This window comes from Girardinichthys multiradiatus, chromosome 4, assembly GCF_021462225.1.
Source record: "Girardinichthys multiradiatus isolate DD_20200921_A chromosome 4, DD_fGirMul_XY1, whole genome shotgun sequence".
Taxonomy (NCBI): Eukaryota; Metazoa; Chordata; class Actinopteri; order Cyprinodontiformes; family Goodeidae; genus Girardinichthys; species Girardinichthys multiradiatus.
The window spans coordinates 29,081,737-29,099,318 of NC_061797.1; the positions used below are offsets into that span (position 1 = coordinate 29,081,737).

Sequence of the window (17,582 nt, forward strand, 5' to 3'; positions counted from 1 at the left end):
GTTCCCCCTCATGGTGTGCTTATCTCGACACTTCTCTGTGATGGGGTGTGTTCCTGGGAGGAGGGAGGGGAACCACAAACTAAATGAAGAGGAGGAGGGAGTGCAGGGAGGAGAGGGTAGGGAGGCTGATTACCTGCTTGGCCTCCTCCAAAGATGTCTGCAGCCTGCTTATTTCCTTCTCATACTGCTCCTTCATCTTGTCCACCTCCTGATCGTGAGCGGCTACTTCGTCCTTCAAAGCTCCTTTGAGGGCTGCCAGCTCCCTTTCTCGCCTCCTCAACAGTTCATCCTGCTCCTCTTTAGCCATGAGAACTTCCTGCATCTCCACCTTAAGCTGCATCATGTCCTGTGGAAAGAAAGGGAAGCTCGTAACATTATCCTGGACGTGTGTTTATCTGCAGAGTTCAACCAATATCCTTAATTTCTTGTCCTTAAAAACCCTTGTCTATTTAAAGAATTAATCAAAAATACTTATAAAATACTACTGACAGAAATTAACTGATATAAAGAGTTGTTGTTTTCAGATTTCTTCTATCTGTTGTTTTTAGTTACATTTAAATGTTTTCAGATCATCAAAGAAAATATAATATCAGACAAACATACGCTTGGTAAATACAAAAAGCAGTTTTGAAAGGAGGATTTCATTTATTAAAGGGAAAGAAACATTTTCACACCAACCTGACCTAATGTGAAAAAGTAAATCCCCCTAAACTTAATAACTGGATGTGCAACCCTTGGCAGCAACAACAACCGTCCAACCGGCAATGAGTCTTTAGCATCACTGAGAAGGAAATTTGGCCCACTCTGCTTTCCAGAATTGTTTTAATTCAACAACATTGGAGGATTTTCATAGATGAAGAGCTTGTTTAGGTTCAGGGCACAGCTCACTCAGACTTTGACTAGGCCACTGCAAAAGCTTATTTTTTAAGCCACTGAGATGTAGACTTGATCTTCTTTTTCTTGTTGTGTTAATTTTATGTAATGGATCCAGACAAAATGTTTCACTTTTGTTTGGTCAGTCCACTGAATTTCTTCCCAAAAATCTTGGCTATCATCTGTTTTTTGGGAAATGTGAGTCAGCACTATTTTTCACCTTGGAGCTCAGCCATGGAGGCCATTTTTGCCCAGTCATATTCTTATTGTTGAATCATGAACTCTGACCTTACCTGAGGCCCACGATCCCTGCATTGCTTTGGATGTTGTTCTGGGTTTTTTGGTACTATTATCTTATCACTAGAAAACTGCTTTTTGTATTTACTTGGGTAGTGTTTATATAAAATGGAACCTTTTAAACATTTCAGATCATTACATATAGCACAGCCAAACATTTTATTTATTCTGTAAAGTAACAACAATTTTCTAAACCTTCTAATAAAACTATTTTTATTTCGAGCATTTAATTTCTCAAAAAGACAACAAGTATATAATATTTGTAACAACACAGCACCAGTTTTTTAATTTAGGAAAATTGGTGGAGTAATTATTGGCACAGGTCAGTCTGACAATAAACACTACAGCTTACCGCCATGTCTTTCTCTCCGTCAGCAGCGGACCTCTTGGCTGAGTCCAGTTCGTCATGCATCTCTGACAGCTGGTCCTGCAGGTCTCTGATCTCTGTCTGGTACTGTTCCCGCTCAATCTTCACCTGGTAAAGCCTGACAAAGCACAAAACATGTCAGCACAGGAGAGGGCTTCTTCATGCAGCTGCACTTTAATTCACACACATAAATGGGAGCATCTGTTCTTCAGCTGAATATGAGACGTCAGAAATTACCTAAAAGGCCGACTCTAACCTGCACTCATGTGACAACAAGGGGATTACTAGTGATAATGGTTGTAAGACACCTTTCATAAATTCCTATAGTTATATAGACCTAACCACAAAATCTATTTTCACTAAAAGATTAACCAGTTTGAACATTTAACCAGTCAACAGCCTGCAAAAACAGGCATTCATGCAACTTCACCGGGACACCTCCAGTCTAGAAAATGCAAAAGCCTTAACAGAAAAAGCCACAAAAACATACTCCCTAACCAACTTCTCAAAGAAAACACTTGCACTTTGTGTTCAACAGTCTACAAAAACAAATATCTACCAGTGTAAAGGTTTACCAGAAGTAAAACACCTGCACTGACAAGACAGTTTCCACAGAAAAGATAAACTAGTAGGGTAATCATTCGTGATTCATGCAGCAGTCTGCACTCACTCTTCCACGGAGGTGTTGAGCTCAGCCTCTGTTTTAGCCAGTTTTTCCTTCAGCTTCTTGCACTCATCCAGGCTCCTCTGGAGCTCCTGCTGCAGCTCCTTTAAACCCGCTGCTGTCCTTCTGTCAGCCTGACTCTTCTGGTGGTAAAAACAGAATATAGGTATGTACTTATTTATTGTTTTCTGATAAGAATTGTATTATTGACTTGAACTGATCCGACCATTTCCGGGTATCGTTGTATTTTCTTCCTTCTTGTACTTTTTTCATCTGGTTTTTAGGGCTGCCACTATATACATGTTCTTATTAATATATTTTTTGATTAATCTAAACAATAAATAAGGGAATTTAAGGATTTTTTCCTTAAAAAAAGGCAATTTTAGCTTTTATTTTTTAAAATAAAGCACAAAATACACTTTGCACTTTAAAGTATAAAATGTGGCAATCCCAACACTACAAAACTTAATTTAATTAAAGCATTACTATTCATGTTTTAATAAGCACAAAATCCTGAATATGTGATATCAAATGAAACTCCAAAAGAAAAATAACCTATTAAACTCTTTACTTAAGATGTAATAATGGAGACTTTCACTTAGACAAAATTTATATTTAATAACTGTATTATCTATTAGCTTTTCTGATTTATATTTTATTTAGATATTAACATTATCTACATTTTAAATCTGATTAAATGAAGTAATTAACAGTCTCAGACACAAGAGTTATTTAATAATCAATGTGGATTTAAAACCTTACTATAAGCACTTATTTGCAACAAAACGTAGCAGAGAGACAACAGAGTGCGTTCAGGATCTTATCAATAAAATGCGTCTTTCCTGTCAGCTCAGCATTAATAGCTGTGTGTCATCTCTTCAGCTGCTCACGCAGGGTGCCGGAGCTGCTGTGGATCACGGAAAACCTCACAGCTTCTTCGAACCCTTGTCATTGTCACCTAACTTTAATTGCTCTTATACTTTAGACCGCCTTTGAAAACTTCGAAACACTTTTATAAGATGGGTCATTTGATGGTGGAAAAGACACATTATCCAGGATGTTTGTTTTTAAAACTGTGACTCAGACGGAACCGACCAATGATCGGTGGCGAACACTGCTGACGCATGCAGTGTGCGCAGACATACACCCTGCTGTGACGGCAGCTAGGGGCTACTCTACACACACGGTTATGAGGAGGAAAACAGTTTTAATAAAAGGTTTAAGAAAAAAAAAAGTCTCAACAAAATTATTCATTCCAAAATACTGATTTTTACTTCTTGTGACAGCCTTAGTTTCTATCTAGCTTTTATAAAATTGTCCTTGCTTGACAGAAGACCAAAATTGTAGGTTTTCAGAAAAGGAATCTAACTGCTCTAATGCTGTTAGGTTTTTTTCCCAGCAAAAATGTGCTGTTTGTATTAGGTTTGCCACTTTAGACCTGAACACTTTAAAGAGCAAAGCTATGATTAAAAGATATTCTAAAACAACTATATCAGCATTAAAGATATGTATCCACATATACAGACTGTCATCAGCATTACAGCTGCATGATGTTACCTTTATTTGTTCCTCCAGCTGTCCCTTCAGCTCAACGATCTCTTTTTCCAGTTCAGCATTTTGCTCCTGCAGAGCTTTGGTCTCCGCAGCAAGGTCCGGGGTCTGGGAGGAGAAATCAGATATTTATCATTTACACATGGTTATTTTCTACTGATCTATCATAAATAAGAACACACAAACAGATTGTGTAGTCATTATTATTTCTGAGGGAGGTCTACAATAAAGAACTAAACAAAACTATCATTTAGTTTAGGTAAAAAGAGCTGAAAATAAAGATGTCTACTTTACAGTCGGGGTAAGGAACACTGCAAAAAAGCCGATGCAACAAAACACTCACTTTGCTGTCGCCTTGTGTGCTTCCTGTGGCACGAGACTTCAGCGTCTGAATCTTCTCAAAGACCAAGTTCACCTTCTTCTTCGTCACTTCATCATCATCATTGCTTCTGCATGCACAAAAAGTTAAAAAAACATTACGGTTAATCAAAACGATTTGGGAAAATGACTCTGTGGGTTTTTACAGTGGATCAGGACTTAAAATCCAGGCTGTTCAATCCCAGCTTAGTAGAGATCGGAAAGGTTTAATGGCGCTTTTATGTGTCACTTTGCAGAAAAAAACTGCTTTATTACAACATCAAATAAACAGGAATGTATTTTTATTATATTTTTTGCTGTGTAGGGGGATTGCTACCTCATGTCTGCATCAGGTCAACTAATAGGAAGAAACCAGATATATCCACTTAGAGTTTCCAATATTCTATTGGTGATTTTAGTTCTTTAATATCAGCTTCCCTTCAGTTTATAATTGACAAAAGACAAAAAAGTTTATCAATATATGCACTAAAAAACAAAAATAACAGAGCTTTCTTGACCTGGAGGAACATTCAATGTTCCAGCTTCCAACTAAACAAAACCTAGGTTTGCAACTCTGAAGGACACCAGCAATACATGTTTTTTGTTATTATTTAAAATCTGAAAGAGAAAGCCAAAATCCCCTATCAAGGTCCTCTGCACTTCGACAGATGATTTTCATTAGAGCGTTGCAACCTCTGTTGGTGGGTGTTTGTCTTCTGAGTCTGGGGAATGCAGCTCAGTTTCAGCCCCTGCACTTCCATCTGTGTTTCCTTTCCTTCTCTTTTTCCTGTGACTCCTGACCTGCGCTCCAACACACCCAAGCAGTTTCCTGGACTTTCTGCAATATTTAAAGCCTGCAGCAAATGAAGGAACTGTACCGAGCGGAAAGCTTCTCAGTGCAAAACTATGAATGCAGTAATGCAACAAGTCACTTTTTCGCTTTGCAAATGTTAGAAACATTAACAAATACTACTTTTCAACCTGTTATTGCTGATTGTTACAGAAGTCAGACTGGCTTCTTAGCATAGTTATTTTTAAAAATGTTATTCAGTTCACTTTGGTTGCCTTTTCGCTGTCAGTCAAGAGCACGTCAAACAAAGAACAAAAGCTGCAAAGACCGCAGGGAACACTGAGGAAAGTTTCTCGTTTTCTTTTCTTTTTAGGCACTTTGGAAAAAAAGTTATATGAATTTCCATGGAGAAAGACAGTTTGATCGGGCTGTCAGATATTTATTAAACAGCACACTCGGGCAGATTGTTAACATGCCAGGTTAACCTTCCCAACCTGTACTCTGTTCTCCATCACCTTGACTGTGTGCACTTCAGTTTTGTGCTTCAGTAAAACGAATTTGTGATGAATTAGCTAGTCCAGTCAAGATTTTATGAAAAAGTTCTCATTCGGTTTGGAACCGTGAACTTAAATTAAAAATCAATCAAGTCTCCACTTTAGGGGCTGCGAGTGTCTTCCTGTAGAGAAATCTCAGCCAGAAGGTGACTTCTGTTAAAACAAATTCTAGACAAGTAAAACTGGTCAGGATGGGAAAGAAATATGAGCAAAGTAGCACTATTACGATCTACCAATCATTCAAAATGTCTTAGTACCAGTATCAGGTAACGTTTTTTTAAACATAAGCACATACGATTAAATAAAAGTCTAGAAAACTCACCCGTCTTTAAGGTAACTGAACAATATCTGCTTGGCTGTCTCCTCGTGTGTTTGTTGTGAAAGCTCCTGCTGACCTTTCAGGAGATCAGGTGTGGCCTGGATGTGAAGGGGAAAGACAAGAGGATCTTAATGAAACCCATGGGGTCAGAGCAAGAAAATCCAACTTCAAGCAAGTTAAGCCATATGTGTATCATTACAGGGTGGGCATGTGGTCTTTTACCTGAACATCTGCCCCAGTACTGATGTTTTTATCAGTGGTAGAAGGGGGATTGGACAGGGAGGAGGACAGTGATGTTGTTGATAGTTTTTCAACAGAAGATGGCTTTTTTTCACTCGCACTGCTCTTAAAAGACAGTATAGAGGGGCGTGACTGTGGCTTTGTGTAACCTCGTATAGATCCAGTGCCTTTGGAGATGGAGCTCTGGGGGGATCCTGGTGCACTGGTGGCACAAGATGAAGGCCCATCTACAGCCATAGGCCAGGGGTCCTGACCACTTGCCATCCTCTGCAGTCGCAGCTGCGACGGCCGCAGGACGTGCTCCTTTGATGTGCCTTGATATCGGCCAAACTCGTCCGTGTAGCTCGAGCCACTTCTTGACCCAAAGGCACTGTCCACGCTACGCGAGCGCTTTCTGTCTTCTGGATCGATCCTGTTTCTGCGCCCTGCCCTGCCCCTCCGCTGATGACCACCCTCTTTGCCATCAAACTTCTCGATAAGCTCATCGACGGCAGGGGTCGATCCTGTGTCTATATCTCTCCCTGAACCAGGGAGGAAGGGAATGTAGCGGCGATTCTCGTGGCGGTTTATGGCGTCTGAATACAGAGCCTCCATCTGCTCATCTATCAGAGACTTACTGCTGGAAGATAAGGAGGAGTGACGCGACCGGGAGGAGGACTGAAGAACTGGCTCACTGGAGTCGGTCCGGCATAGGGGAAGGATGTCAGGATCGTGGTGAATGCGCTCGAGACTGGAGTTGGCACTACGCACGGAAGTGGGAGACGTCTTCCTCTGGTCACTTGGGGGACTTGAAACAGGGGATTGCTGAGGCTGGGCTGCAGGTACTGGTGGAGTTTTAGAGGTCTGCTTGGGCTGAGGTGGATTCACATTAGTGACGTAAGGTTTAATCTGAGGCTGAATCTGCTGGGACTGTGCTCTATTTTGAGGCTGAGCCACCTGGGTTGAAGGCAATGACTGAGACTGTGACTTTGGTTTAGGAAGAGGTGTTTCTGTGTTGGCCGCGTTCAGGCCCGTTTGTGGAAACAGCCTCTTCTCCTGCTGTGTGCGATCTCTGTTCCGACCCAGGCTTGAGGACCGGAAACCAGAGGGACCTCGTAATTCATGGTTTGGGTAAGGACTCTGGTATTCAATCCCAGCATCAGCTTGAGGCACAGGCCTAGGTGGGAGGCTGTTGAACCCTTCAAGGTTTAGGTTGTTGGTCTCTGGATCATACGGCTGGAGGATCTCAGGGTGCCTCTGAAAGTTCAGAAGCGTGGACGGTTTCGGTGCTTGCGGTTCAGTAACCCCATTCTGAGGACCAGTGTAAGGCATCATCTTCTGTGTTCTGTACTCCATAAAGGGATCATTGGATCCAGCTTCTTTATCCCCTCTAAACTTATAATCTTGGTAATTCTCAATAAATGAACTTTCTGTGTCAAGGTAGCCATTGCTGTTAGGATCAGTATATGACTGAGAACCCCTGTCCTGGTTGTTGAGGACCACATAGGGGTGTCCATCTATACCCTGGACACGAATACTAAGGCCATATGTACCAGCTCCATTACTATTAGGCCTGGAAGAACGGGGTGGCTGAGTGTAGCCCCGCTGTGGTCCGCTGTTAGGAATGCCAGTCACTCTGTAGGACTCCATCAGGAATGTAGAAGGAAAATAAATCCCTCTTCCTGGATCAGGTTGCCCACCTATGCAAGCAAAGATTCAGACAGGCTGGATTAGTCAGAGATGAGGCTGCATAATTCAATAATGAAAAGAGAGCCAAAGACTAAACATTAAACACTTGCTGCATCCAGCTATATCCCTTCCACTTTAATACTCTGTTATTATTTTGCATTCTTTAATCTTTTTTATCTTCAAGGTGATGTTTTCTGTAAGACTGCCTACTTAATGTGCTCCAACCAAATGATTCAGGAGACAAAAATGTCTCACTGTTGCATGTAAACATCTCTGAAACCACAATCACCTTGAAGACATGAGTCAAAACATGACGCAGGTTTATTACAGGCAAATATGAGAAGGTACTATTGAGAAGAGCCTTGCAGATGAGTAGGTCTTTGTCACAAACAGAAATAATACTTAAAAATGAATCAGTTAGAATTACAGAGTAACCTCAGAGATCTCGTTTCTACAGCACTAAAACGGGCATTTAGCTGCTGTCAAAAATGTGCATACGCTTGATAAAATGCTTCTGAGACTATAATAAACAATATGCCAAGTTTCAAAACTTTTAATATAACATATAGCCTGTACAACTGAATTAAAAATTTAATCTGTTAGGGGGGGAAATATAACAATGTAAGACTTTGTTGAAGCATCTGATTCAGTTTCGGCATTCAGCCTTCTTCAGTTCACACCTGCCATCAATTACAGTAACCTGACAAACCTGAAATACTTTGGCTGTTTTCGTAACTGCTCACAGTCTAAAGGTATCAGTCAGGAGAAGGATACAAACATTTTTACAACAGTATTTTTATTTTTACAACTATATTTATAGTTGCACAGTAAAGATATTCACCATTGGAGAACATTTGGAGCCACATGGATTTAAACTAAATATTTTTTCCGAAACTTATAAAACCAGAAGACCAATACTGGTGAAGATGGCTTGCCAGAGCCCGAGTCAGTAACAATGTAGGAACTGCAGCAGGTTTTCCCACAAATACTGGTCGGGTTCTACTGGTCGTGAAAACAATCTGCTGTGTTCTCTATATGAATAGATCTAAAATCTCCCAAAGCCTTGGAAAAGAAAGTGCTTTGGTCTAATGAAACGAACTAAAACTTTTGGGTCACAATTCCAAAATATATGTTATATATGTACAGAAAGTGCACTGAGAATCACCAAAAAGAACACCATGCCCATTGTGAAGCATGGTGGCAGCAGCATTGTGTTTGGTGGTTAATTTTCTTGATTTTGGAGGATTCTTTTGTCAAAGTGGATGACATTATGAACAATTTTAGCTCTTTAGCTGACAGGTGAAGGTTTCAGCAACTTAGGGAGTCCAAGAATACATCAAAATCAACCAGAAAATGGCTTCATCAGAGGATAATTACAGTTTTGGACTGACTGTCCAGAGTCCAGAACTAACTCTGGCATAATCTGTGGGCTTACCTGAAGAGAGGCTGATAGCAATATATAGTTATTGCTCATCCAGGAGGAGTGACTGCTACAAGTCACTGAATGGATGCAATCTGCTGGTTTTCCTTAGATGGAAAAACTTTTTATCCTATTTGAATAAATAACTGAATCTGATTGTACTGTTCAATGGTTAGTTATTAATTGGAATGCATGTGCCTGACTTGAAATCTATATGATTCGAGTGAATTGACTTAGCCCATTTTAAAGTTACCCACCTTTCACACAATGCAACAGGAACCAACACTCTCCAATGATTTTTACCTCTGTCTTCTTCCCTCCCTGTTGGATGGAGTTAGGGGGAGCCGGTTTAGGCCATAACTGAGCCTAAATCGGCTCAGTTATGGTTCAGGTGCAAACACACCCTCCATTTCTGCTACCTGTGTGACCCCTTCTCTTTTCCAATGGTTATAATCAGTCTGACAGAGAGAGGTACCCCCAATCCTTGTGGTTTTTAGTATAACAATGACCACCAGTGGGCTCTAAATGGACATGTTTTATCAACTTAGTACCCCTACACATAGCCCATTCTAAAATGGCCAAACTAACACTCAGTAGTTTATTCTAACCTCCCCAACAACCCTACACCATTCCAAACCCTTTGTGAAGTGCCTTGAGACGACATGTGTTGTGAATTGGCGATATATAAATAAAATAAAACTGAATATTTTGCACCCTTCTCCTGACTTGAGCATTTGTGAATGATTTTTTTTTATTCTCTATAACCTCTCTGCAAACTATGGCTTCAGCTGGAAAACAGGAACGTACAGATGTCAAGTAAACCCTGCACTTTATGTACTGTTTATCAGATTTACTATAATTGATGGCAGAGGTGTATTTAAGAACACTGAATGCTGACATTCAATCAATAGGTGTTTCAACAAAGCATTATTTTAAGGGTGTGCATACTTACGAACCTTTCTAATTTAATTTCTTATTCTTTCCCAAACAAATGTTCTTTATTTTTAGTTGAATTATTCATGAAATATGTGAAAACATACATAAAGGTGGAATTATTATCAAATGATTTATCATGGTCCCAGTTTTTAAGTCTCAAAAACCTGGAAAATTAACAGGGGAGTTTAAATGAACTGAATTTATACAGCACTTTTCTAGTCATGTCATTACATTTGCAGCCAAAAGAAACAAAAAGGCCAGCAGAAAGTTTTTCAGCTCAACATGGGTATTCTGACAGATTTACAACCAGATGGCAAAAAAAGCAGCTCAGCTGGCAACAAAAATACGACTGTTTACAAATATCAAAGTAAGCGGCTCAAGCTTACTTTTGCTGGGAAACCATTAGCGGGCACCATGTGTTTCAGCAGACAATGGGATTTGAACAGATTCATGTTTGCCTTGCTGTCAGCAACCCGTTCTACCTGATGTTACAATGCAAGCACGGAACGAGATGAGCCAAGAGGAAGGACGCTGATAAGGCTGAGAACAAAGGCCGAGGCAGGATATAAAACATCAGCAGGGGATAAGTCAGGATAGAACAATTTAGAAGTGATGGAGTGTTCAGAAGAAGCAGGTCTCCTATAGAGTTGGACGGTGGTAAGACACAATGTGCTCTGAAAACCAATCTGTGCTATTTGTTCTTACATGTACTGAGGCACTAATATAGATGGATACAGATTGGTTTCTTTTACTAAATATTGCATGTGATCACATATTCTGAGTCTCTTTTATCAAGCAGATAATTTCAGCTCAGTTATTTTTATCTGGCAGACAGCTTCCAGTAACACTCAGCAGGAGTGATGTTACGTGTCAAGCTGGAAGGACATCACAGTCCTGCTGCTTCATGTGATAGATGCCTTTATAAGAGAGAGCCTCAACAGATCCCACACCCACTGAAAATTAGGCCGCTTCATGCTTTTCATTCCAGGCTGACAGTCAGCTCATAAAGCTGTAAATTTAGTTCTGTTAGCACCAATAAAACACTGCAAACTTAATCTGCAAAACACGCACAAGATTCATTTTGATTTTTATTAGCAAGTGAGCAACTTCAACTGGAACCACAGGCTCAGTTAGAATATTTCTGTTTCAAACACACTAGAACAAACAGGGAGGTTGAGATGAAAGGAAAGCGAGGTAAAGTGTCCTGTCCAGGAGAGCAGTCAAGGACAGAATAAGGCTGGAGGCGACACAACAAAGCCTTTTATGTTTGCTGTTACCACTGTCTGATACATGAAGGTTCAACTAAATGTGCAAGAGTTCTTTCCCCTCATTGTTTTTTTCCACTGCAAGTGAAGGACCACATCACTGAGTCGATGCCCTCCATGATGGCTGTGCTGCCTTCACTGACCTCAGTGCTGCAGAGCTTTAGAGCTCAGTTTAAAAGTATTCACAGAACTTGAACTTTTCCACATTTTGTCATATTAAAATCACCAAATCCAATTAATTTAATTGGGATTAAATGTGGTAGACCAACAGCACGTAGTGCATAACAAATATCGAATCCCGCTGTTTATCAACTTGCAACCAAAACGCTATTAATTTGGGTGCGACATCACTCCCAGCTTCGACAGCTAGAATGCAGCAAATATACAGGACAATCCTGCTGCAAAATGCTGCAAAAGACTTGAGACTGGGATGGAGCTTCCCTTCCAGCAGGATGATCCTAAACATACAGCCACAGCTACAACAGGATGGTTTAAATCAAGGCATATTCATGTGCTAGAATGGCCTAGTCAAAGTGGTGAGAGTTGAAGATTGATGTTGACAGACTTTCTCCTTCCAATCTGCTTTTTTGCAAAGAAGAAAGGGCAACATTTTCAGTCTCCAGAGACATAAAGCTGGTAGAGACATAACACAATAGACTTGTAGTTCAGCTGATTGGCTGCGCTGAATGCACGCTCATCCTTTCAGATTTGTTTTAGTAAAAATGTTTGAAAGAACAATGAGTTTCCTTCAACATCACAATTATGTACTACTTTCTGTTGTTCTATATAAAAGCCAGATAAAGCATAAAACACGAAAACAGTATGAAAACCTTTGCAAGGGGCTGTAAGGCCCAGACTCTGGTGTGTCTGCAAAGGTTTTAACTCTGATTTGTTCACGCATGTGGGCTGATTGTTTTTTACTTTGCGTCCTGTCACTGTGTGGTGGTAATATATTAATGCAACCTCTCTAAATGAAAGAGAAAAAGTCATCTTCACCAGAAAACAAGGAAACAGAACACACCAAACAGGATACACAACATTTTACACAACTTATGCTATAGATTTATAGTATGTTCTGAAACTCCGTGTGCTTTGCACCCAAAAGGTCACAACAGATCACAGCTGAGAGAGTGCATGTGTCCAGTAAGAAAAGAAGTTAAGTAACCCATGTCACTTTGTCGAGCCCAGATTTACACTGTGGGAAAATAAGGCACTCTTACGTAACGTGAATTTAAGCGTCAGGTTGTGTTGGTACTGCAACAAGTGTAAACACTGGCAAAATCCCCATCAGTGTCGTTACAGGGCAAAACCCTTAAGCTTATTTAACTGGAAGTCTTACAGGAGGCTGCTGGTTAAAGTGAACAAACTGGATCGGTTTGGGTCAGTTTTGACGCTCGGTGCAACAGGTGGAAACTCGCCTCCAGCCTCCGAGTTTACAGCAGAAAAAGTTAAGTATCATCAATTTTCTGCCTCTTGTCAACTGCTCACCGCCAATGACAACCTGGAGCGGGTTGATCTGTCATATTTAGCGTTAAAAGTTAATTTTCTGTCCCTCTGAAAGCTCTTACTCACCAGGATCGTGTCTCTTTCTTGGATCTTCCTTTCCGCAGGTTAGAAACGTTGGACTGGAGTTTTCTCTAAGACAGAAACTCTTGCTGCACTCTGCAAACTTATTTGCTCCGGTAAAGTCTCCTGAGTGAGAGGGAGAAGGACGCCCCGTCCGTCCGTCCGAGCCTCCGGGAGGAGTCCGCCGCTCCACCTCCAGGGAGGAGCGCAGAAACTCGCCCACCCACTCAAAAACACGGCGGCAGCGCCGCGGCGGAGCGGATTTCCACGCCACAGACCTGGAAGGACCTGCAGGACAGTTTGGACCGAGTCGACTTTTCACACGCCCTGAAACCAGCAGAGGGTAATTTTTAAAAAGCTACATTATGGACGGAAATAAATAAAAATAAATAAATAAAATAAAAACTGCAAGTTTTAGTTGCTGATTTCTTGGTCCTAAAATATTTTTGTCTTCATTATCTTTTGTCAATTAATACTTTAGAAATGTCTTTAAAACATAATTTTAACTTTCTCCCCTTTTTTGAAAATTTGAAAATGATTTATTTCCTCAAATAAAATAGTAACTAGTTTATAAGCATTATACACGTCTGTGTTCCCCTCAAACTCAGAATTACATTTCTTATTAGCACTTTGCATAAATGTAATTTATACTGCCTGTCTTTAAAACCCTAGAGCGTCATCTAGTGGACTAAAGAAGAGGACAGAAGCTTAGGACATGTTCAACCTCAGAAACCTACGAAGGCAGACAGCATTTAAACTGAGACTTTTAATAACATTGCAGCTATACATATATATCTATACATATATACATGGATTATAGATTCTTATGAAACAATTTCATAATTTTAGGATTTTCACAGCTTTTCTCAAAACCACACACAGCAAAAAATTACACATTTATAATAACCTCACTTGGTTTTGTCAGCCAGCTTTCTCATAAAGCCACAGATGCATCACATAGTTATTCATAATAGAGCCTGAGATCCCACACAAATATCCAAGAAATGAGAATTTCTAAACAATTTCCCCCTTTAATGTATTCTTTAATCATGACATATCTATCTATCTATCTATCTATCTATCTATCTATCTATCTATCTATCTATCTATCTATCTATCTATCTATCTATCTATCTATCTATCTATCTATCTATCTATCTATCTATCTATCTATCTATCTATCTATCTATCTATCTATCTATCTATCTATCTATCTATCTATCTATACACATATTCAATAAATTAGTACATGTGTTTCAATGAGGCTCATTAGCCAGACTAAAAGTGCCTTTTAAAAATAACCTTAAAGCAGGTAATAAAAATGCTTTTCATGAAGCCCATATTAAAAATGTTTCTTTATTGGTCGGACTCAATATTTTAATGTTAAATGTTGTGTTTTCATTAGCTGTAAAATCATTATGATTAACACATTAGCCTGTGTGTAATTAATAAATATAATGTGTTTCCCTTTGTGAATTTACTTACTGAAATAAATTAACATTTTATTTATATTCCAATTTATTGAATGGGTCAGTATCTAAGCCATATCTACACTATACATGTATTTCATTCTCACTAATATTTCTTTGTGTTTTGCGTAACTTGTTTCTTAAATAAAAGTAACATAGATTTTTCTCTATCATTTATTTCTCCTCGAAGTGAAAATTTTCATCTTAGATTTTTGGAGAAGATACCATCTAATATCCATCATCTAACATGCTGTATGCAGAAATGACCTAACCTGCACCTATTCTTTACTGTTTGGCTATTATAGCTTATTTTTAACAGAAATTAGGTAAGCACTCTGGTGCTTTCTTGTTTTTTTTAATGCAAAACACATTCTGATATATAAAACTATGAATACCAGTTGTATTAAACCACTACATCCTCATAGTTTTAGCTCCGTGGTTTAATCCTACAAACTTGGTACCTCCTTGACAAATACAACAATTTAACAATTGCTACTCATAATAATGAAATTTTTGTTTAAACTGTAGTTGTTAATACAACGGCCAGACAAGTAAAACATTATGACATATTTCATTTGTCAATCAATCTAATTGAGTGAAATGTTAATAATTTCAATGGTGAGTATTAAACACTCTTAATACTCACCATTTAAACACATTTCCAAATGCATTTTTACTGTGCTCGATACAGCAGAGGAAACAAAAAAATATTGTTCGTGACGCAGTTTGCTAAAATCATAACCAGGTTTTCTGAACAGATCAAACCAAAATAGAACATCTTGTGAAAATGGAAAGCAAAGGAAAGGAATTCTTAGTAAGGAAATAAAGCATCTTTAAGTGATTCGGACAACAATTAATCTTAAATATCATAAGTGAAATTGTACCCCTAAAATGACCTGAAGTTGGGTATAAAGTTAAAATCAAGGTGCATAATGTGAGGAATTTCTAATTGTAGATCCATTACCATTGTAGAGTTTGTTCTTGAGAAATGTGTAAAATTTGCTCAAAGGTGGTGTGTCCTGACTGGAAACATTTATTTGTGGTTACAGCTGAAAAGTTTAAGCCACATAAAGGTCCTTCTCAAAATATTAGCATATTGTGATAAAGTTCATTATTTTCCATAATGTCATGATGAAAATTTAACATTCATATATTTTAGATTCATTGCACACTAACTGAAATATTTCAGGTCTTTTATTGTCTTAATACGGATGATTTTGGCATACAGCTCATGAAAACCCAAAATTTCTATCTCACAAAATTAGCATATCATTAAAAGGGTCTCTAAACGAGCTATGAACCTAATCATCTGAATCAACGAGTTAACTCTAAACACCTGCAAAAGATTCCTGAGGCCTTTAAAACTCCCAGCCTGGTTCATCACTCAAAACCCCAATCATGGGTAAGACTGCCGACCTGACTGCTGTCCAGAAGGCCACTATTGACACCCTCAAGCAAGAGGGTAAGACACAGAAAGAAATTTCTGAACGAATAGGCTGTTCCCAGAGTGCTGTATCAAGGTACCTCAGTGGGAAGTCTGTGGGAAGGAAAAAGTGTGGCAGAAAACGCTGCACAACGAGAAGAGGTGACCGGACCCTGAGGAAGATTGTGGAGAAGGGCCGATTCCAGACCTTGGGGGACCTGCGGAAGCAGTGGACTGAGTCTGGAGTAGAAACATCCAGAGCCACCGTGCACAGGCGTGTGCAGGAAACGGGCTACAGGTGCCGCATTCCCCAGGTCAAGCCACTTTTGAACCAGAAACAGCGGCAGAAGCGCCTGACCTGGGCTACAGAGAAGCAGCACTGGACTGTTGCTCAGTGGTCCAAAGTACTTTTTTCAGATGAAAGCAAATTCTGCATGTCATTCGGAAATCAAGGTGCCAGAGTCTGGAGGAAGACTAGGGAGAAGGAAATGCCAAAATGCCAGAAGTCCAGTGTCAAGTACCCACAGTCAGTGATGGTCTGGTGTGCCGTGTCAGCTGCTGGTGTTGGTCCACTGTGTTTTATCAAGGGCAGGGTCAATGCAGCTAGCTATCAGGAGATTTTGGAGCACTTCATGCTTCCATCTGCTGAAAAGCTTTATGGAGATGAAGATTTCATTTTTCAGCACGACCTGGCACCTGCTCACAGTGCCAAAACCACTGGTAAATGGTTTACTGACCATGGTATCACTGTGCTCAATTGGCGGGTGTCAATAGTGGCCTTCTGGACAGCAGTCAGGTCGGCAGTCTTACCCATGATTGGGGTTTTGAGTGATGAACCAGGCTGGCAGTTTTAAAGGCCTCAGGAATCTTTTGCAGGTGTTTAGAGTTAACTTGTTGATTCAGATGATTAGTTTCATAGCTCGTTTAGAGACCCTTTTAATGATATGCTAATTTTGTGAGATAGGAATTTTGGGTTTTCATGAGCTGTATGCCAAAATCATCCGTATTAAGACAATAAAAGACCTGAAATATTTCAGTTAGTGTGCAATGAATCTAAAATATATGAATGTTAAATTTTCATCATGACATTATGGAAAATAATGAACTTTATCACAATATGCTAATATTTTGAGAAGGACCTGTAATGAAAGAAATTGAGCACATGCTATATTTTTATTACTTGTGGATATGGAAAAATAAGGATTCAGTGGTTAATTTGTTTCATTCTAGTCTTTTTATTTATGAGCAAGAAGATCAGATGATATTGATGGTATATATATATATATATATATATATGAAGCTTGCCTTGGCTGTTGAGCCATAATAGAAATCTGAGGCACAGCTGGCTGCTTTCCTTTGCTGTATTGTTAGTTATGGTGTTTATATTTGTGTCTGCGAAGCCTGTGCAGCTCCACAGTATTTACTTCTAACCTCTGTGCTGGCTTGCAGCAGCACCACACAATGGTAGCTCTGTTCTCCACTGAGGTGCCACAGCTGGGCTATTTGGGCATGCTCAGTGCATTGCCCAGTCCTATTGTAATTATACAGTAAGGAGGACTCTAGGGTTGCCAGCCCAGCCTCTTTAATTCAAGTACTGCAGAGGTACATTCCCTTCCAAAAGTACTGGAACATGTTTCTCTTTGCTAAATCTGGCTCAGATGAACTTAATACATGGGACTCATTTGGGTTGACTAAATACAATCCATATCTGCAAACGCAGATCAGCACTCTCTGTGAATCTCAACTGTGTCTCAATTGAGACTTAGGAAAATGAGCTGTGAATGTGCAACCAATTAAGAAACCGTATGGGCCCCAGTTTTTAC

The 17,582-nt window shown here is 39.6% G+C and overlaps 1 protein-coding gene and 1 long non-coding RNA gene across 3 annotated transcripts in view; one reads left to right on the forward strand and one right to left on the reverse strand.

Moving 5' to 3' along the window:
• Positions 1–12,983, reverse strand: part of cgnl1 (cingulin-like 1) — a 38,708-nt gene extending 25,725 nt beyond the window's left edge. For both annotated transcript variants that reach the window (XM_047363160.1, XM_047363159.1), the window contains exons 1-8: positions 12,874–12,983; positions 5,995–7,691; positions 5,776–5,870; positions 4,096–4,201; positions 3,759–3,860; positions 2,208–2,344; positions 1,523–1,655; positions 134–346 (exon numbers count right to left, since the gene is read on the reverse strand). In XM_047363160.1, the coding sequence (XP_047219116.1) occupies positions 134–346; positions 1,523–1,655; positions 2,208–2,344; positions 3,759–3,860; positions 4,096–4,201; positions 5,776–5,870; positions 5,995–7,641 (2,433 nt within the window). In that variant the 5' untranslated portion in view covers positions 7,642–7,691; positions 12,874–12,983. The remainder of the gene's footprint in view (positions 1–133; positions 347–1,522; positions 1,656–2,207; positions 2,345–3,758; positions 3,861–4,095; positions 4,202–5,775; positions 5,871–5,994; positions 7,692–12,873) is intronic.
• Positions 2,234–13,278, forward strand: LOC124867003. Its single transcript, XR_007037967.1, has 2 exons — positions 2,234–2,367; positions 12,912–13,278. It is a non-coding gene; the product is annotated as an uncharacterized LOC124867003 (long non-coding RNA).
• Positions 13,279–17,582: the final 4,304 nt, after the last annotated feature.